The 22196-nt window shown below is 42.3% G+C and overlaps 1 protein-coding gene across 1 annotated transcript in view; it reads left to right on the plus strand.

The window, feature by feature from the left end:
- LOC142599143 (microtubule-associated protein 1B-like) overlaps positions 1-21756 on the plus strand; it is a 122483-nt gene extending 100727 nt beyond the window's left edge. The window contains exons 5-7 of the mRNA XM_075738840.1: positions 10564-16798; positions 19041-19279; positions 20000-21756. Of these exons, the coding sequence (XP_075594955.1) occupies positions 10564-16798; positions 19041-19279; positions 20000-20155 (6630 nt within the window). The 3' untranslated portion in view covers positions 20156-21756. The remainder of the gene's footprint in view (positions 1-10563; positions 16799-19040; positions 19280-19999) is intronic.
- Positions 21757-22196: the final 440 nt, after the last annotated feature.

The raw sequence follows: 22196 nt of genomic DNA on the forward strand, positions 1-22196 counted from the left end.
AGCTAAGTAATAGGTGACATTAAATAAGACAGAGGGTATCTGTTGGAATGGCTGTAGCTTTTTGCACCACCTACCTGCTTGGCTTCTTTACTGTAGTGTTTAAAATTTTGCTAGTGAAATCTGTAAATCTTGTGATTTTTACATACCAAAAATATAAGTATGAAGTATACCAATATTTAATGCTGTTTCTTTCATGACTTGTTATTTTACTGTCTTGCTTAATGTACTGTGTCTGAAAGCTCCCATAGGGCAGGAACCCATAGTAAACAACCTGTCACACTTAATTTGGCTGCTGTATAAAATATATATTTAAATAAACTATATGGCTGCATCCCTAGGTATTTAGTTTCCAAAATTAATTAAGAGCATTTCAGTGGAGTGAGATTTGAAAGTTCAGCACTGAAAAAGCAAAGTTTGCATGAGCTCCAGTGTGACCTCATTGTATCCATTTGATCCTTTTCTCAAAGCCTCTTTGTTCAACATGTGGTTGTAGAGTTGGGGAAAGAACTGGATTCCTGCTCTCTGAAATGTGCATGACACCTCAAAGTCACTGTCAGTTCACAGCTACTTCTCTGTGAAATTGTAAACCCGAGCTCCTTGCATCACTGGCTAATTAGTGACACTGACTACATGCAAAACTAGGGGAAAAATCCTACCATTACAGTTAGGAAGCCAAACCATTGGCTGGAAAGCAGAGCAGTGGTGGTTGGCTATGAGTTACAGCTGCCAAGGGATTGCTGCAGTGGTGGGCATGCAGGGCATACTCCCATGGTCTCTGAATAAAGCTCACTTGGCTTGTCTCTGCTACTGGCAGCATGCTCACCAGCCAGCCAGCATGGCTGTTTTAAAGTGTTGGTTTCCAGCTTATTGTCTCCGAAAACTTGGGGTCCCACTGCTTCTAAAAGATTTCACAAAAGCAAAGAAATATCATATTTGCCCTACTGCAGTCTCTGTATGTGACATTTTTTAAAGGGTCTCATTAATGGGAAATTTTTAGGTGGTATACAAATTGGAAAAAAGATTAGAAAAAATTTCAGTCTTTAATAATACTGATAGACCTTGGGCCGCCCAGTCCTCTGAGTCAGAGAACCATAAGTGCAGGAACAGTGATTTTCCATTTGCAGACACTGAAATTGTAAAGGATCGGCTGTATCAACTGAATGTTCATAAGTCCATGGGGCCTGATGGGATTCATCCCAGAGTACTGAAGGAGCTAGCGGATGTTACAGTAGGACCCCTCTCGATCATCTACCAAGGGTCTTGGGAGTCTGGGGAGGTCCCCACTGACTGGAAGCTAGCCAATGTTATTCCTATTTAAAAGAAGGGTGAGAGGGAAGACCCAGGAAACTACAGACCTGTTAGTCTAACCCAAGTTCCGGGAAAAATGGAGAAGATGATACTGGATGCTATCGAAAGGCATTTAAAGAACAATGCAATCATCAGGCACAGTCAACATGAGTTTACAAAGGGAAAGTCCAGTCTAACTAATTTGATATCCTTCTACGATAAGGTCATCCACCTAGTAGATGAAGGGAAGGCGGTGGATGTAGTTTTTCTGGATTTTAGTAAGACTTTTGATACTGTCCCTCACAGCATCCTTCTGGACAACTTGTCCAACTGTGGGATAAGTGGGTTCACAGTGTGCTGGTTGAAGAACTGGCTGAATGGCAGGGCTCAAAGGGTTGTAGTGAATGGGGCTACATCTGGCTGGTGACCAGTCACCAGCGGTGTTCCTCAGGGCTCAATTCATGCGCATGTTTCACATTCATGGATGATCTGTGAGATGGCCTCCATGCTCAAGTCCACCCCTCGATCACGGGCCCATCTATATGTCGCATCTCTTCCTTGATGGCCTGAGGTGTCATGGGTCCAGCGAGATATAAATAATGCTCCCTTATGCTGCCAGTCCAGATCCACCTGAGCCACTTCAATCTTAGCGGCCTGATCCACCTGCAGGTTGTTCTGATGTTTCTCAGTGGCCTGACTCTTGGGTACGTGGGCATCTACATGACGTACTTTCACAACTAGCTTCTCTAGCTGGGCAGCAATATCTTGCCACAGTGGGGCAGCCCAGATGGGTTTGCCTTTGCGCTGCCAGTTGCTCTGCTTCCACTGCTGTAACCACCCCCACAGGGTATTGGCCACCATCCATGAGACAGTATAGAGGTACAGCGTTGGCCACTTTTCTCTTTCAGCAATGTCTAAATCCAGCTGGATGGCTTTCACCTCTGCAAACTGGCTCAATTCACCTTCTCCTTCCGCAGCTTCTGTGACTTGCTGTGTAGGACTCCATACAGCAGCCTTCCACCTTCGATGCTTTCCCACAATGCGACAGGATCCATCAGTGAACAGGGCATATTGATTCTCATTTTTTGGCAGTTTATTATACAGTGGGGCTTCTTCAGCGCATGTCACCTCCTCTTCTGACGATATTCCAAAATCTTTCCCTTCTGGCCAGTCCATGATCACTTCCAGAATTCCTGGGCCACTGGGGTTTCCTATTCATGCCCACAGCTCGAACTCCTTCATATGGTGCCAATATCTCTTTTTCAGTTGTAGTATAGCAGATCTTGGATCCTCTGTATCCCCGACTCCAAAACCCTAGGGGTTGATCTCGAGTCTCCCCTGGTGCTTTCTGCCAGAGACTCCAGGCAGGGCCATTCTCCCTGTCTGCAGTGTAGAGCACATTTTTTACATCTGGTCCTGCCTGGACTGGCCAAAGATCTGCTGCATGAGTAATGTCTTGTTTAATTTGTTCAAAGGCTTGTCGTTGCTCAGGGCCCAATTTGAAATTGTTCTTCCTCCAGATCACCTGATAGGGCTTAGAATCAGACTGTAATTTGGAATGTGCATTTTCCAGAAACCCACAACACCTAAGAAAGCTTGTGTTTCCTTTTTGCTAGTCAGTGGAGACATAGCAACAAAGCTCGTAAAAGGGCTGGAAGTCATGTTCTATGAGGAGCAGCTAAGGAGTCTGGGCTTCTCTAATTTGGAGAAAGGGAGGCTGAGGGGTGACCTCATTGCTCCCTACAGCTTCCTGTGGAGGGAAGTGGAGAGGGAGATGCTGCTCTCCTCTCCCTGGGATCCAGTTACAGGATGCATGGGAACGGTTCAAAGCTGCATCAGGGGAGGTTCAGACTGGACATTAGGAAGCATTTCTTTATTGAGAAGGTGGTCAAACACTAATAGAAGCTTCCTAGAGAGGTGGTCGATGCCCCAAGCCTGGCAGTGTTTAAGAGGCATTTGGACAATGCCCTTAATAACATGCTTTAACTTTTGGTGAGCCCTGAATTGGTCAGGTAGTTGGACCAGATGATCCTTGTAGGTCCCTTCCAATTCAACTCTTTTCTCTTTTCTCTTCTCTTCTCTTCTCTTCTCTTCTTTTCTCAGAAAGGGCTAGAAAAAAGTGGTTAGTGGTTTGTTAACTAGTGATTAGAATAAAGTATTCCTGTGCTGTCCTGACCCATAAGCATGTACGGTTTGATAAGTATTGTGGTAAAGTTGGTATTTCTGGTCTCTGTTTTTATTTCACTGGACCAAACCTGAACTATGGTCATTGGATGTGTTTACAAATAAGTAAATACTCTTTGATGGATAAGCTTATGAAGTCCTATTCAGAAATCCATCTCTAGCTTGCTGAACTCCTTGCAGGCAATGCCTAAAAGTGCTGTTTTCAACTTCTCCTGTGCCAGAAGATTGAAGGTGTCCCATTCCGCTGCCTCTGCAACAACAGCTAGCAGAGGAAAATCTTTCTTTTTTACATTTGTGGTCCCGGGTATGAAACAATCTTATGTTTTCTCTGAGTAGCCAACTTGTTTGCCTTCACCAGCTGTAACACCTTTAAAACTTGAGGATTCCTCAACAGATGTATCCCAGGTTCACAGATACATTTATTTGCTCCCAGAGTGATTTTGAATCCAGAGAAGAGAATGAGCAGTTACATCTCTGTGTTATCAAATAGCGTAAGCAATGGAACTGTCAATATCCTTTGTGTCACTATTTGAAATGCAAATCCATTAAAGCCTTTTCTAGGGCATTCCTGAACTCACTATTCCTAACAGATATGATCTATGTTTGGAATAATTTTTCTCCAAGATTTCATTGGCCTGTGCTACCAGTGGCTTAACACTGTTTGCATTATGTGTGCCAACTTTTAGGAGCAAAGAAAGTCAGAATTTAGAAGTATGAAACAGCAATCCAAATATGGTATAATATAAACTGGATAGGACTAACCCCAAACCTTGGCCCAGTATATTCTTAGCCCAGTATATCACCATATGATTTTTTTATCTAGCCAGAAAATTTGCCCTACATGAGAAATGGTCTGTACTCAAGTTACCTCCTTATGTATGCAACAGACTTGGATTTATTCTTCCAGAAGAAGTGATCTTTTACTACTCTTGTGTCTCCCTAATAATGTGTTTTCAACCCTGACCAGAGACATTGCATAAAAAAGTATGCTCGAGATCCTAAATATATTTCAGACCTAAGGTCTGTGCTGCCCTTCTTTTCTCATTTCTACAGTAAACAGCAGGAATGGTTCTCATATTTTCCTTACTTTTCATCCTTTTCTGCCTTTACTCCTTTTATTTTGTTTTGCTTTGGGTTTTTTTCTTTGCTCTTTTTCAGACAAAGCCATGTCTGACATAGGGGTGAGATTTATTTCTACTCCTATCAAATGGTTTGAATACAAAGAAAGGTCAACAAAGAAAGATAGAAAATATGTATTTTCTGCTTTATTTACATATTGGTTGGATTATTTTCATTTAGATAACAGCCACTGTATCTTTGTTGCATTCTATTTTTGGTAAATGCTGAAAATAAATTATGTAACACAAAGAAAGCAAGCAAGACATACACACACAGAGGCCCATAGAGATATACTACAATCAAACATCATTAATTTTTTATATATCAATTTCTTCTGCTGATTCAGCTTGTGGTCCAAGATGTTCACATTATACAGCTGTACCCTAATATATATCATCTTAATGAAAATTGTTCCTATAGCTTGAACTAACAATTGAGTCTCTGCAAAGAAGGTTGTAGTATTTTGCATGATACTGTGTGGGCATATTTTGCACTGACATTTTATGTCTGAATTACTTCTATAAATTTTACATAATTTCATGGTCTCTTTGTTAAGAGCAAATAAAACAGAAATGGTCTACATTGAACCTAGTTTCCTGTAAAAAAAAAAAGTCAAATGAAAGTATCTGTGGAACTGGGAGAAGGTATAAAATATATCATAATTTTTCATGTTTGTTTGTGTACTAAGCAGGAACCACTAAATCACAGAATCACAGAATGGTAGGGGTTGGAAGACACCTCTGGAGATCATCTAATCCAACCCCCCTGCTAAAGGAGGTTCACCTAGAGCAGGTTGCACAGGATGGCATTCCGGCAGGCTTTGAATATCTCCAGAGAAGGAGACTCCACAACCTCTCTGGGCAACCTGTTCCAGTGCTCTGTCACCCTCAGAGTAAAGAAGTTTTTCCTCATGTTCAGGTGGAACTTCCTGTATTCCAGTTTGTGCCCATTGCCCCTTGTCCTGTCACTGGGCACCATAGAGAAGAGCCTGGCCCCATCATCTTGACATCCACCCTTTAGATATTTATAAGCATTAATAAGATCCCCTCTCAGTCTTCTCTAGGCTAAACAGACCCAGCTCTCTCAGCCTCTCCTCATTAAGAGAGATGCTTCAGTCCCCTAATCATCCTTGTAGCTCTCCGCTGGACTCTCTCCAGTAGTTCCTTGTCTTTCTTGTACTGGGGAGCCCAGAACTGGACACAGTACTGCAGATGGGGCCTCACCAGGGCAGAGTAGAGGGGAAGGATAACGTCCCTCCACCTGCTGGCCACGCCCTTCTTAATGCACCCCAGGATACCATTGGCCTTCTTGGCCACAAGGGCACATTGCTGGCTCATGGAGAGCTTGTTGTCCACCAGGACTCCCAGGTCCTTCTCTGCAGAGCTGCTTCCCAGCAGGTCAACCCCTAACCTGTACTGGTGCTTGGGGTTATTCCTCCCTAGGTGCAGGACCCTACACTTGCCTTTGTTGAATTTCATTAGGTTCTTCTCCGCCCAGTTCTCTAGCCTGTCCAGATCTCGCTGAATGGCAGCACAGCCTTCTCGTGTATTAGCCACTCCTCCAAGCTTAGTATCATCAGCGAATTTGCTGAGGGTACGCTCTGTCCCCTTGTCCAGGTCATTGATGAATGTGTTGAATAAGACTGGACCCAGTACTGACCCCTGGGGCACACCACTAGATACAGGCCTCCGACTAGACTCTGCACTGCTTATCACAATCCTCTGAGCCCTGCCATTCAGACAGTTCTCAATCCACCAAATATTGCTTTTTCGTTCAGATTGGAACAGAACAATAGCTCTTCATACTATGGCATAGAACTTTTTCTTTTCTGTGCCTTTATTTCAGTAGCTGTTTTTGGTACTAGCGTGTTATCAAACACTGTCAAAATTAATGAAATTATTCCAGATTTTCAATTTTGTCGTTGTGGTGGGTTGACCCTGACTGAGGGCCAGGTGCCCACCAGAGCCACTCTATCACTCCCCTCATTCATTAGACAGGGGAGAAAAAGTACAATGAAAAAACTTATGGGTCGAGATAAAGACAGGGAGAGGCCATTCACTAATTATCGTCACGAGCAAAACAGACTGAACTTAGAGAGGAAATTCATCTAATTTATTACTAAGCAAAACAGAGTAGAGGAATGAGAAATAAAATCAAATCTTAAAAACACCTCCCCCCACCCCTCCCATCTTCCCGGGCTCAACTTCACTCCCGGCTTCAAACCTCCGCCCCCCCCAGCGGCACAGGGGGACGGGGAATGGGGGTTACGGTCAGTTCATCACATGTTGTTTCTGCCACTTCTTCATCCTCGGGGGAGGACTCCTCTCATCGTTCCCCTGCTCCAGCGTGGGGTCCCTCTCACGGGCTACAGTCCTTCACGAACTGCTCCAGCATGGGTCTCTTCCATGGGGTGCAGACCTTCAGGAGCAAACAGGTCAGGCCAGGAGCTTGCTCCAGCACGGGCTTCCCACGGGGCCACAGCCTCCTTCAGGTGCCTCCACCTGCTCTGGCGTGGGGTCCTCCACGGGCTGCAGGTGGAACCTCTACACCCCCTCATCCTTCCTCCATGGGCTGCAGGGGGACAGCCTGCCTCACCATGGTCTTCACCACAGGGTGCAGGGGGATCTCTGCTCCGGTGCCTGGAGCACCTCCTCCCCCTCCTTCTGCACTGACCTTGGTGTCTGCAGATGTTCTTACATCTTCTCACTCCTCTGGCTGCAAAAAGCGCTCTCTAACTCTTTTTCTCTTTCTTAAATATGTTATCACAGAGGCACTGATTGGCTTGGCCTTGGCCAGCAGCGGGTCCGTCTTGGAGCCGGCTGGCATTGGCTCTATCAGACACAGGGGTAGCTTCTAGCAGCTTCTCACAGAAGCCACCCCTGTAGCCCCCCCACTACCAAAACCTTGCCACACAAAACCAACACAGTCATCCATGAGTTTAAAATACAAATAATGACAAGAGCATTTTTAACCTTAACACTTTTTTCTGGCTCTTTCTTTAGCCTTGAGTTTATATTTTTATTTATAAAACTATATATATAAAAAGCATTATAAATATATCATATATTGCATAACATGATATAATATGTATTTTTATATATATTTGTTGAGGCTTAATCCCAGCTGGCAACTAAGCACCACACAGCCTCTTGCTCACACTCCCCTGGTGGGATGGGAGAAAGAATCAGAAGGGTAAAAGTGAAAAAACTTGTGGGTTGAGATAAAGACAGTTTAATAGGTAAAGCAAAAGCCGTGTGCACAAGCAAAGCAAAGCAAGGAAGTCATTCACCACTTCCCATGGGCAGGCAGGTGTTCAGCCATCTCCAGGAAAGCAGGGCTCCGTCACGCGTAACGGTTACTTGGGAAGACAAACGCCATCACTCCGAACGCCACCGCCCCCCCTCTCCCTCTTCCCCCAAGCTCCTTATAAACTGAGCATGACGTCATATGGTATGGAATATCCCTTTGGTCAGTTTGGGTCACCTGTCCTGTCTGTGTCTCCTCCCAACTTCTTGTGCACCCCCAGCCATCCTGCTGGCAGGGCAGTGTGAGAAGCAGAAAAGGCCTTGGCCCCGCGTAAACACTGCTCAACAACAGGTCCATAGAACAAAAACATCTCTCCATTATCAACACTGCTTCCAGCACAAATCCAAAACATAGCCCCATACTAGCTACTATGAAGAAAATTAACCCTCTCAGCTGAAACCAGGACAGGGGCCAGGTGGGATCCACCCAAAGGGACTGAGGGAGCTGGCGGAGGAGCTTGCCAAGCCACTCTCCATCATTTATCAACAGTCCTGGCTAACAGGGGGGGTCCCAGATGACTGGAGGCTTGTCAGTGTGATGCCCATCTACAAGAAGGGCCAGAAGGAGGATCCGGGGAACTACAGGCCTGTCAGCCTGACCTTGGTACCAGGGAAGATTATGGAGCGGTTCATCTTGAGTGCGCTCACCAGGCAGGTGCAGGACAACCAGGGGATCGGGCCCAGCCAGCATGGGTTCATGAAAGGCAGGTCCTGCTTGACCAACCTGATCGCCTTCTATGACCAGGTGACCTGCCTAGTGGATGAGGGAAAGGCTGTGGATGTTGTCTACCCAGACTTTAGTAAAACCTTTGACACTGTCTCCCACAGAATTCTCCTAGAGAAGCTGGACGCTCATGGCTTAGACAGATGTATTCTTCACTGGGTAAAAAGCTGGCTGGAAGGCCGAGCCCAGAGAGTTGTGAACGGAGTTAAATCCAGTTGGCGGCCGGTCACAAGTGGTGTTCCCCAGGGCTCAGTCTTGGGGCCAGTCTTGTTTAATATCTTTATCAATGATCTGGACAAGGGGATTGAGTGTGTCCTCAGTAATTTTGCAGATGACACCAAATTGGGCGGGAGTGTCGATCTGTTTGAGGATTGGAAGGCTCTACAGAGGGATCTGGACAGGCTGGAAGTAGCAGTAATCCACTGCAGAGCTCTTCAAAAGGCACAAGGAGAAGTAGTTCAAGGAAGCAGAAAGGCAGACTTAGCTGCAAAAAGAGCTGCCTTTTACATGAACTGGTTATCGGGGCCTTAATACCTAGCAGAAGAATTGACATTAAACCTCCTCAATATTTGAAAAAAGATCACCTGGCAGAAAAGCTGAAGTGTACCAAGAATACAGAAGGATGGTGGATAACCCCGAACCAACAAGTTCTCACTACAGCTAAAATGATCGAAGTCCTCCTTAACAAGTTGCATGAAGAAACACATATGGGATCAGACGCTATGATGAGCAGTATCAAGAGATATGCTATAGGGCCAAAAATGCAGACACAAGCAAAGCAAAACAAGGAATTCATTCACCACTTCCCATTGGCAGGCAGGTGTTCAGCCATCTCCAGGAAAGCAGGGCTCCATCATGCGTAACAGTTACTTGGGAAGACAAACATCATCACTCCAATCATTCCCCCTCCCTTCTTCCCCCAGCTTTTATTGCTGAGTGTGATGTCATATGGTCTGGGATACCCCTTTTGTCAGTTGGGGTCAGCTGTCCTGTCTGTGTCCCCTCCCAACTTCTTGTGCACCTCCAGCCTACTTGCTGGTGGGGCAGTATGAGAAGCAGAAAAGGCTTTGACTCTGTGAAAGCACTGCTCAGCAATAACCAAAACATCTCTATGTTATCAACACTGTTTCCAGCACAAATCCAAAACATAGCCCCATGCTAGCTACTATGAAGAAATTTAACTCTCTCTCAGCCAAAACCAGCACAATATAACATATATAAATATATGTACCTCACAATCTCACAAATACATAATTCTCAACTGTTTGGATTTTTGCTGCAGTAAATCATTTCTTAGTGTTCTGGAAAACTGTCCTGCAGTCAGTCATGCTAATCTGGGAGTCAGGAGCCAGCCTGCAGAAAGAACTGTAGTAATGATGGTGTTGTGGAATACATCCTGTGTGAGGAGAGGGTGAGGAAGGCAGCTGCCCCGGGAGGTTGCTGGCCTCCTCTAGGCTGCAGTTATTTTCTGCCTGTTATGAGGATGTCCTGTTTCCCTTAGATATTTGGCTGGCTCATCTGGATGGGCAGGGGCAGCAGGGAGACTGGATGGGCAGGAGCAGCAGGGAGACTCATGAGCCAATGGCAGATATAGTGGCAGTTCTGGCAGTGTTAGCCTCATAGTCCTCATCCCCTCTAAATATAAAAGCTTGTACTGTCCTCCTATAAAGGAGGGAGGAAGGAAGGGGGAACCTTGGGGTACTTTCATCCTTTGGGCAGTTAGGAAGGGACCTTTCCTTATAAGCTGCTCCTTTGTATTTAAAAAAATACAGTAGTAAACTAACTGTGCTAACAGGTTCCTTTAGCTTCTAAGACAGGTACTCAACAGTGAAGAAGTGATTGAAAAAGTTTTTATCTATCTGATCATGAAATATTATGTTCTGGCATTAATTGTCATTAAAAATGAATTTACATTCATCTTGTGTTTTTGTTTTACAACCCTAGATTGGTGAATTATTGAGCACCACGCACCCTGCCAACAAAGCCAACTTAACTCTTTTCTGCCCTGAGGAAGGAGACTGGAAAAATTCCAACCTTGACAGACACAACCTTCAAGACTTTATTAACATTAAACTCAACTCAGCTTCCATATTGCCCGAAATGGAAGGACTCTCTGAATTCACAGAGTATCTGTCAGAATCAGTAGAAGTGCCATCTCCCTTTGACATTTTGGAACCTCCAACTTCAGGAGGCTTCTTGAAACTCTCCAAACCCTGCTGTTATATTTTCCCGGGTGGAAGAGGAGACTCTGCATTGTTTGCAGTGAACGGATTCAACATGCTTATCAATGGAGGATCTGAAAGAAAATCTTGCTTTTGGAAACTTATCCGGCACTTGGACAGGGTAGATTCCATTCTACTCACTCACATCGGAGATGATAACCTGCCAGGAATCAATAGCATGCTTCAGCGAAAGATAGCTGAATTAGAAGAGGAACAGTCTCAAGGGTCTACTACCAACAGCGACTGGATGAAAAATCTGATCTCACCTGATTTAGGAGTTGTATTCCTTAATGTACCTGAGAACCTGAAGAAGCTGGATCCTAACTTTAGAGTAAAAAGAAGGAGTGTAGAAGAAGCTTGTTTTACTCTCCAGTATTTAAATAAATTGTCTATGAAGCCAGAACCTCTTTTCAGAAATGTAGGAAATACCATTGATCCCATCATTTTATTTCAGAAAATGGGAGTTGGCAAACTTGAGATGTATGTGCTTAATCCTGTCAAAAATAGCAAAGAGATGCAATATTTTATGCAACAGTGGAGTGGTACTAGCAAAGATAAAGCTGAATTCCTGCTACCAAATGGCCAAGAACTAGACATTCCATTATCCTATTTCACCTCTGTCTCATCCCTGATTGTGTGGCATCCAGCTAATCCTGCAGAAAAAATAATCCGAGTTCTGTTTCCTGGAAACAGCACCGAATATAATATTCTAGAAGGACTAGAAAAACTCAAACACTTAGACTTCCTTAAACAACCAATGGTTACACAAAAAGACCTAACTGGGAACATTGCTAGTCCAGCTGTGAAACAAGCAAAGTTGAAACAACGAACAGATAGCAAGGAGAGTCTGAAGCCTGCTGCAAAGACACCACCAAGCAAGCCTGCCAGAAAGGAATCTAAAGAAGAAACATTGGAGCCTGCAAAGCCTAGTCCAGCACCAGAAAAGCCTCAGAAACTGGAAACCAAAGAAAAAGTTCCAGTTAAAAAAGAGAAACCAGCAAAAGTGGAGACCCAACCTGTCGTGGCAGAAAAAGACATAACAAGTAAAGAAGAGCAATTAATAAAATCTGAAACTCCTGAAAAACAAGCTACAGATGTAAAACCAAAAGTGGCAAAGGAGAAGTCAGTGAAAAGGGAAGTCAAAGTAAAACCTGAAGAAAAGAAAGAGGAAAAAGAAAAAACAAAGAAAGAGGTTTCTAAAAAGGAGGAGAAAACACCCATCAAAAAAGAGGAAAAACCCAAAAAAGAAGAGATCAAGCAAGAACGTAAAAAAGAGGTTAAAAAGGAAGAGAAGGAAACTAAGAAGGAAGTAAAGAAAGAAGCTCCACCAAAGGAAGCTAAAAAAGAAGGTAAAAAAGAAGAGAAGAAGGAAACTAAGAAGGAAGAAAAAGAAGCCAAAAAGGACATCAAAAAGGTTCCTAAGGAAACAAAGAAGACATCTGCTCCTTCGACTGAAGTCAAAGGGCCAGCAGCAAAGCCTAAACCACGAAAGAAGGAGGAACCTGCTAGAAAAGAAGCAGTACCTGCTGGAAAGCCAAAGGAAAAAGGAAAAATGAAGACTCTGAAGGAGATCAAAGTCAGCGGAGGGCAAGCTGCCCTTGTAGCAGTTGGAGCCACTGCCACAATTGTAGCAGCTGCAGAAATTACAGCTAGTGGAAAAGAACTTGAAGCAGAGAGATCCCTTATGTCTTCACCAGAGGATTTAACAAAGGATTTTGAGGAATTAAAAGCTGAAGAAATAGAAAAAATAAAAGAAACAAAACCTCAAGTTGCACTTATGGAGGATGAACTGAAACTCACTGGCACAGAACAAAAAGAGGCCTTTGAAGTCCAAAAAGAAAAATTAGATAGTGAAGGACCTGCTGAGTCCTCTGATGAAGGCATAACTACCACAGAGGCTGAGGGTGAGTGTGAACAAACACCCGAAGAATTGGAACCTGTAGAAAAGCACAGGGTTGATGACAATGAAAAGTTTGAAGATGAGGGAACTGGCTTGGAAGAATCATATGAAGCAGGAGATTATGAGGAAAAGGCAGAGACAGAAAAAGCTGAAGAACAAGGTGAAGATGAGGAAGAAAAGACACCACTGGACACTACAAAACCATATATGGAAGAAACAAGACAAATGGAAGAGAGTTCAGAAGAAATAATGGCTGAAGCAGATGCTAACATTAAAGCCAAAAAATATATTGAAAAGGCAGATGATGAGGTATCAGATGAACAGGCTGAGGAAGACAGGGAAGAAGCAGTAGAAAAGGCAGAAACTGAAGAGACTGAAGAGGAGGAAGACAAAGCAGAAGACATCAGAGATGAAGAGGAGACTGAAAAAATAGAAGCTGAAGAAGATTATGTGATGGCTGTGGTAGACAAAGCTGCAGAAGCTGGTGAAGTTGAAGATAAATATGGCTTACTCATAATTACACCAACAAAATGCTCAGGGCCTCAGTCTCCAGCAGTTGAACCGGCCTCTTCTATCCATGATGAAACATTACCTGGTGGTTCAGAAAGTGAAGCCACTGTTTCTGATGAAGAAGATAGAGAAGATCAACCTGAGGAATTCACTACTACTTCAGGTTATACACAGTCTACCATCGAAATATCCAGTGAACCAACTCCAATGGATGAAATGTCTACACCCCGGGATGTCATGAGTGATGAAACTAACAATGAGGAAAGCAAGTCACCTTCTCAGGAGTATATGAACATTACCAAGTATGAGACATCACTGTACTCTCAAGAATTTGCTAGACCTAAACTTTCTCCACTTCCAGATGCTTTTAACGGATTATCAGAAGGATCCAAAACAGAGGCCACAGAAGGTAAAGACTATAATGCCTCAGCTTCCACCATCTCACCACCTTCTTCATTAGAGGAAGACAAATTCTGCATATCTGCATTCCAAAATGTATATTGGCAAAAAGGAAGTGAAATCCAAGGCACTGCCAAATTAGAAATCAAAGAACCCTATCCAGAAGATGGTGGAAAACATAGTCCAGTCAAGAGTCCAGCTGAGAGTTTGTCCCCTCCATCACCCATTGCCAAAACACCACTGAGTGAACATAGTGTGAACTTTTCGCTCACTCCCAATGAGATCAAGGTCTCAGCTGAGCCTGTCCCCATTGCTACATTGTCTGATGTACATCAAGAAGTTGCCGAAGAGCACTGTGCAAGCCCTGAAGATAAAACATTAGACGTAGCATTTCCCTCACAGCCTGCTGCTGGTAGTGCTGGCCACACACCTTATTATCCGTCTCCCACTGATGAAAAATCCAGTCAGCTTCCCTCTGAAACCAGTGAAAAGTCAACAGAAGCTCCTGTTAGCTTTGAACTCAGTGAAGTCAAAGATGAGTATGCAAAACCCAGAATAAGCCCTATGGATGAGCCTGTGCCAGATTCAGAATCTCCTATTGAAAAGGTTCTCTCTCCTCTACGGAGTCCACCACTGATAGGTTCAGAGACCACTTATGATACATTTTTGAGTGCTGATGTAAAGTCTCCCACCAGAGATTATGGAAGTCTTTCTGAGGGGAAACCTGAAAAAGAAAAATCACCTGTTCAGATGAGCCCAACTTCTGAAGCCAGCTCTGTGGGCCTTTTCCAAGAAAAACAAGATGAAAAAAGCATGGAGTTTATGGTAATTAAGGAAAGCTTCAGCCTAGAAAGGAAAATGGAGGATACAGAACCCAGCAGCTCCCAGTCTTCACTGGTCTTGGATGAGCGGAAGTTAGCAGGTGATCTCTCACCTACTCAAATAGATATCGGTCAGTTCGGTTCCTTAAAAGAAGACACCAAAATGTCAATTTCTGAAGGCACTGTTTCTGACAAGTCTGCAACTCCAGTTGATGAGGTTGTAGCAGAAGACACTTATTCCCATATAGAAGGAGTAGCTTCTGTCTCTACAGCATCTGTTGCTACTAGTTCATTTCCAGAACCAACTACTGATGATGTATCTCCTTCTTTGCATGCTGAGGTTGGATCCCCCCACTCTACTGAAGTTGATGATTCCCTTTCAGTGTCAGTTGTACAAACACCAACAATGTTTCAGGAAGCAGACATGTCTCCATCTAAGGAAGAGTGCCCAAGGCCCATGTCAATTTCTCCACCAGATTTCTCACCTAAAACCACAAAATCAAGAACCCCAGTGCATGATCACAGATCTCCTGAGCAGTCAACTATGTCAGTAGAATTTGGTCAGGAGTCCCCTGAGCAGTCTTTAGCAATGGACTTCAGTAGGCAATCTCCAGACTATCCTACTGTAGGCACTAGTATACACCATATATCTGAAAATGGACCAACAGAAATAGATTATAGCCCTTCAGATATACAGGAGCCTACTTTTGCACGGAAGATTTCCCCTGTGGAGCAGTCATCTTACTCTCAGGAGAAGAATATTTCAGAACTTATTTCAGTTTCTCAAATAGAAGCTTCATCCTCAACTTCATCAGCTCATACACCTTCCCAGTTAACTTCGCCACTGCCAGAAGAAACTTTTTCATGTGCTGTTCCACCCAGAGATATGTCAGTACATTCTTCTTTTACCTCAGAAAAGGTGCAGAGCCTAGGAGAAAAGCTGTCACCAAAGTCTGACCTATCTCCATTAACTCCAAAGGAATCTTCTCCTCTGTACTCTCCTAGTTTTCCAGATTCACCTCCTGCAATCACAGAAGCAATGTCAGTTAGTCACACATCTTTGTTGTCACTGCAAATGTCCTCTGTCAAAGCATTTGGTTACCAGGAACCTCTAACAAAGCACAGTCCAGGACCTTTAATCAGCCCAGAAAAAGAAGATGCAGAGAAAAGTAGCAGATCACCAGAAGAGCTTAGTTATTCTTACAAGGCCATAGAGAAAACTACTAGGTCACCAGAGGATATTAGCTACTCCTATGAGGCAGCTGCAAAATCTAGATCACCTCAGGCCACAGATTATTCCTATGAGATAACAGGGAAAGCTACCAGGTCACCTGAGGCCACAGATGATTCTTATAAGATGAAAGGGAAAACCACAAGGTCACCAGGAGTCACAGATTATTCCTATGAGACAACAGGGAAAGCCACTAGCTCACCTGAAGCCACAGATTATTCATTTGAGACAACTGGGAAAACCACCAGGTCATCTGAAGCTACTAGCTATTCCTATGAAGCAAGTGTACATTTTACTGCAGAAAAATTGTTAGCAGAATCCTGTCAAGATGTTGACTTATGCCTTGTGTCCTCCTGTGAATATAAACATCCTAAAACTGAACTTTCACCCTCATTTATCAACCCAAATCCCCTTGAGTGGTTTGCAAGTGAAGAACAGTCTCAAGATCAAGAGAAGCCATTAACTCAATCTGGGGGAGCCCAGCCACCTTCTGGGGGAAAGCAGCAAGGGCGGCAGTGTGATGAAACCCCTCCCACATCCGTGAGCGAGTCTGCTCCATCTCAGACTGATTCAGATGTTCCCCCCGAGACTGAGGAATGCCCTTCCATCACTGCAGATGCTAACATTGACTCAGAAGATGAGTCAGAGACCATTCCAACAGACAAGACAATTATGTACAAACAAATTGACCCGCCACCTGTCCCGATGCAGGATCACAACCCTTCCCCTAGACACCCTGATGTCTCCATGGTTGATCCAGAGACTTTGCCTATTGATCAGAATTTGGGTAAACCTTTGAAGAAGGACCTCAAAGAAAAGACAAAGACAAAAAAGCAGGGCATTAAGACCAAGTCATCTTCTCCTGTTAAAAAAAGTGATGGTAAATCAAAACAAATGGCTTCACCAAAACCAGCTGTAAAAGAATCTTTAGACAAAATTTCCAAAACAGCTTCTCCAAAAAAGAAGGAGTCTGTGGAGAAGGCAACCAAAAGTATCTCTAATCCAGAAATAAACTCTCGAGTGGAAGAGAAAGATAAGGACACCAAGAATGCAACAAATACAACAACATCCAAGTCAGCAAAGACTGCAACCACAGGTAAAGACAGATAGGAGTTCCCTAATGTTAAGATTTTCTTAGTTGTTGCAGTGAAGTTAGGTTGCCTTTATATCAGCTGAGAAAGTGGTTTGTAGCAAACCCCAAAAGAAAGTCCATGTTTTAAATATAAATCTAGCGTGTTAAGGCCACATTTAAATGAATGAAATTCACTGAATTAACTTTTGCAATCTGAGTAACTTGATGTGTCAGTTTGCTCAGATGTAAAGAATTAGAGAGAGTACATCAAATATAAAGAACTTAATACTAGCTGTCTGAATTGTTAACCAACTAATAGAATTAAAAGTACCACTTTTGTAGGTGAAGTGAAATCAGTAGTAAAGTGAACCACTTTATTCATTGTAAGAATCATGTAGGCACAATGCTCTTAACATAAAATAATGCAATTTAATATTGTGAGAAGCAAAAGTACTATCAGACATTGGATGCTTTTATTACTTTGCTGGATTAATTTTAAAAAACTTATTTAAAAATTGTAACAGTAGTAAGAGCACTTTCAGTGAGCTAAGCATGTATATCACATAATTCAGTTAAAGTCTTATGCCATCAATGATGAATAAGCATAAAGAAAATTAATGTTATTTTGAATGACTGTTGTGTATTCTAAGTAGTAATAAAATATGAATTAGGCGTTGTGTTAATATGTTGTTTCTGGCAGATCTTGTTAGAGAGTGTTTTGGGGATACTTTGATTTTGCTGTTGTCAGGACTGATGTTCTATTGAAAGCTTTTTACAAGGAGCAGGTCTAGGATTCAGTACAAGCAAACCAGCATTCAGCTATCTGTAGCTTCCCCGTTTTAAGTGGTCCACTGTTGCTTTCTTAGACCATTGTTTGCATCTCTGTTAGTAGATGCTTTTCAAAGCAGCAGTACAATTCCTCATGCTGTACATTTCTCCAGCACTTTAGCTTTATATTAGATTCTTCTTCCTTGAAGCATACTTCTCAGATATATGCTAGAGCTGAAGACAAGGCTCTATTTGATAATGACATTTAAGTGTAAAATGTTATGTCTAATATTTTATCCAATGTTGGTATCCACAATTCAGAAAGATGTATCACCAATTTTTTATAATGAAAGATGATAAAAGATTTTGTAACATACCAAATAGTTTAAAACTCTCTAATTCAGGAAATCTTATATTATGATGCTTATTTGGCATATTGCCCTATGATGAATGGCAGGTCACACTAGACAATTGTATTGGACTTTCCTGGCTTTACAATATGTGATTCCTAAATAGAGTGTATTGCTCAGATAATTTAGTTTACCAAACTTCATGCTCTGTAACATCATGAGAAGGCCAATAAAACATAAATGGTGGTCATCTGGATACAATTACTGATTGAATTCTGATTGTCAGTTCACACTCTGATCCAGTATGTAGCAAAAGCAGCTTTTTTTGGTAGTATTTTTAATGTGAGTGTTTAAACTTTGAACTTCCTTTTGACTGAACCTCTTCTTAGAATAGATACTACACTATGTATAGTAGCAAAAACATGCTTCCCTCTACTTTTTCTGATAAGTGGCTAGTTCGTGTATGCAAATAAGGATCCAGCAGGTAAACACACACTTGTTCTCAGTTTCCTGAAGTAATTGCTTTAGGAAGTTTCCCTGTTCTCCCAAGTTCCTCTTTGTCCCTCTTTATGCTCACATGTAGTAGCTTCCTGATGCACCTGTAAGACAGTCTGAGCATATCAACAGCTACTATGACTTGGTATGTGCTGATACTCCAAATCGTAAGACCACTTCTGCATGGCTTCCTGTGTGACCCTAGCTTTTATAATCATGCATACCTGAGACTTTCAAAAAGCTATACTTCTTAACTTGCAAAATAATACTGCCATTTATTGAATTGTAATTCAGTAATCACAGCCCTGCGTAGTAATTGTTGGATAATAGTAGTATATTATTGGGAAAGGTTCAGTCAAATGTTGGTTATGTGGTAGTGAGTTTTTATTGTATTATATAGTTAGTTACTTTTATTCCAATTTTTTTTCCTCCCAGTACAATTGTAATTGGCATACAACAAAGCTGGAATGTGTTGATATAGGAGGGTAATGCCATAATTGTTTCAGAGGACACAGAAGTACAATTGTAGCTATGTAATGCTTAACTAACACTAGCAATTTTAAGACTATCATCTCAGCAGTTATAATGGTAATTAATAAATGCATGTTTTTAACCAGCCTGTGATATATTCTTTTGTTGTTTGATTTCCAAAGGACCTGGGAATAGTAAGTCAGCAAAATCTACAGTGGTGCCTCCAGGACCTCCGGTGTATTTGGATCTGGTATACATTCCCAACCACAGCAATAGCAAGAATGTTAATGTTGATTTTTTCAAGAGGGTGCGATCATCCTACTACGTGGTGAGCGGGAACGATTCTGCAGCTGAGGAGCCAAGCAGGGCTGTTCTGGACTCCCTGCTGGAGGGCAAGGCCCAGTGGGAGACTAACATGCAGGTAGGCTCTTCACTAGTATTTTTACCTGGAAATTTAATCTTCTCTGGGAAGCAACTGCAGGAAGCCAGAGCACCTCTGGAGTGGGTGGCAGCTGCTCAGGACAGGACTTCCCAGCCTGGGCACCTTGTTTCACCAGTGATGTGAGAGGACACCCAAGTAAAGCACAGAGCTGCACCATACCCATCTGCTCCCCCATTTCTGGCCCTTCTGACCTAACTCTAGAGAATAAAACAGTTGGGAAGTGATTTACAGGGCCATTTGGCTATTTCATCTTGTTGCTATACCATATATGATCCAAGTTTGGAAACCTTGCAGTTTGTAAGTAGGAAAGAAAAGTGAATGTTTCATGGTTTATATGGTAATCATGTACACTTGGAAACTTCATGTGCCTTTCCAACATGATAAATAAGTGAACAAAATATTTGGCCATAATCTGAAGAGCTATTGGTGCAGAGTACAGACTGCTACTTCTCTGGAAAGTCGCATCTCAACAGCTTAGAGAACCAAGGTTTCATTTTGATAAACTGCTTCTTTACAGTCATTTTATTTTATGTACATGTTTATTTATTTTCTTTTATCCACCCATTTAAGTATTTATTGCATAAAGATCCACTCTTGCCAAAAGGGAATCATACTTGTTGGCCAGGACTTCTTACAAACACTTCTTATCAGTTGTTTCTGTTGTCCATTCCTCAGGAGTTCTCCTGTTTTGTGTTGCAGGTGACCTTAATCCCAACCCATGACTCAGAAGTGATGAGGGAATGGTACCAAGAGACCCATGAGAAACAGCAGGACCTCAACATCATGGTTTTGGCAAGCAGCAGCACTGTTGTTATGCAAGATGAATCTTTTCCTGCATGCAAGATTGAACTGTAAGAACGAGATCATGCACCACAAGATTTAACTTTGTTTCCAGAAATTCTTCAGTTTGAAAACACCTTTTTTAAAAATTCAATCCATCTATTTCAACTGCTGAACCGTATACCTGCAAAATGCTATACCATATCACGGTGATGCAAGTCACTAATATTTTTCAGTCTTTAATGATTGCTAAGGGAAATAGCAGTATTCCCATAGTAGGGTTCAAATTACTGCGAAAATACAGATCCAGTTTCATCTCTGCTGAACATTTGGAAACCATGTACTAGCAACCCCAACTGACTTCTGCCATTTGCCCTCTAAAGAAACACAAGGAGAGAGAAATAGAAAGAGGGGTAGGAGGAGAAAGTAATAACTAATTAGATCTCCAGTAGTCTCATGGCAATAGCTGTATCGCTTACTGAAGTCTGTTTATGCACTCACATGAAAAGGAGGTTTTAAATTTATATCAATCATCTGAGCTATCACAAAACAGGTCCTTACTTTACAGAATTAAGTTAGTTGGAAAATAAGCAGCAGAATGTGGCTAGGAAGGGACGTACAACCTAAATGCTCATTAGCAGTTTTCCACTTAAATTTGAACTCTGCATACTGACATACCATAACAATCGTAGGCCAAATATGCATGTAGTCTGAACCCCATTCAGAATTCTAAAACCTTTCTTTCAACATGCAGAATTGTTGGTCTAAGGCATGCTCCCAGTAAAAATCCACTCACTCCAGTCAGAACTGACCAGTCCACATGCTTAAACACCCATGTCCACTGTCAATTAACTGAAGCAAAATACCAAAGCAGTTGGGAGTACATACAGTAGACAATTTGCCTTAGAAAGTGACTTGAATGTATAAAGAAACTTGATGCATTTATTTTTTAATGTTGAGACAGCAAATTTATAAAACATCTGTGTAGGATCATAGTTATACCAGTAAAGAAGTGTGAGTGTGCATGTGTGGTACTAGAAACCTATCTGACTGGTCAAACATCTTGGTGCTATGAATTACGTATGTTAGTTCTGTGAACAATTCGTTGATGCACCAAGACAGCTCAACAAGGCAAGATGAGCATTTTTCTGAAAGCTTCTTTTGTACTGTGGAAGCAAGATTGAAGTGGTGTCCGGTATCAGAGTTGCAAAACTTAGTGAAACAGTCAGGATGATGAAAAAGGTTACCTGCGAGTCTCTACAGTATTCAACCTTCCTTTATCTTACCTTATTTTATTTGTTTAAATTAAGAGTAAATATGGGAACAAATGTACAGAAACCTTTTTTTTTTTTATTGCTGTGTGAACTTTTAATAGATATTTAACAAAAGTTTTCATTTACAGGAAAATGCAAAGAAAAATTTTTCAAGTGAAGGCAATTTTTTTAGTAGTTCTGTAAGATAAATTAATAATGTTTAAGATTCTAGTGAGAATGGATATCGAGATAAGATTTATTGAAAATAGTTAACTGCCAATACCTTTTTGGGAGCAGGGGAGGAGGGGCACCCTGGTGGTAAAATTAACTTATTGATGATGACAGAAAATGGGATTTGAAATGTTGATTGCTTAACATTCACAAGGGTGTAACCTACATTATCAATCCTCACAAAGGATCTTGAAAAAAGATAGAATAAACAATAAGCTAAAATAAGTGTCCCCCCCCTTGCCTTGCCCCTTTCCTTTCCTTTCCTTTCCTTTCCTTTTCCCTTTCCTTTCCTTTCCTTTTCCCTTTCCTTTTCCTCTTTCCTTTCCTCTTTCCTTTCCTCTTTCCTTTCCTCTTTCCTTTCCTCTTTCCTTTCCTTTCCCCTTCCCTTTCCCCTTCCCTTTCCCCTTCCCTTTCCCCTTCCCTTTCCCCTTCCCTTTTCCTTTCCTTTTTCCTTTCCTTTTTCCTTTCCCCTTTCCTTTCCTTTTTCCTTTCCTTTTTCCTTTCCCCTTTCCTTTCCCCTTTCCTTTCCCCTTTCCTTTCCCCTTTCCTTTCCCCTTTCCTTTCCCCTTTCCTTTCCCCTTTCCTTTCCCCTTTCCTTTCCCCTTTCCCCTTTCCCCTTTCTCCTTTCTCCT

This window comes from Balearica regulorum, chromosome W (genome assembly GCF_011004875.1).
Source record: "Balearica regulorum gibbericeps isolate bBalReg1 chromosome W, bBalReg1.pri, whole genome shotgun sequence".
NCBI lineage: Eukaryota > Metazoa > Chordata > Aves > Gruiformes > Gruidae > Balearica > Balearica regulorum.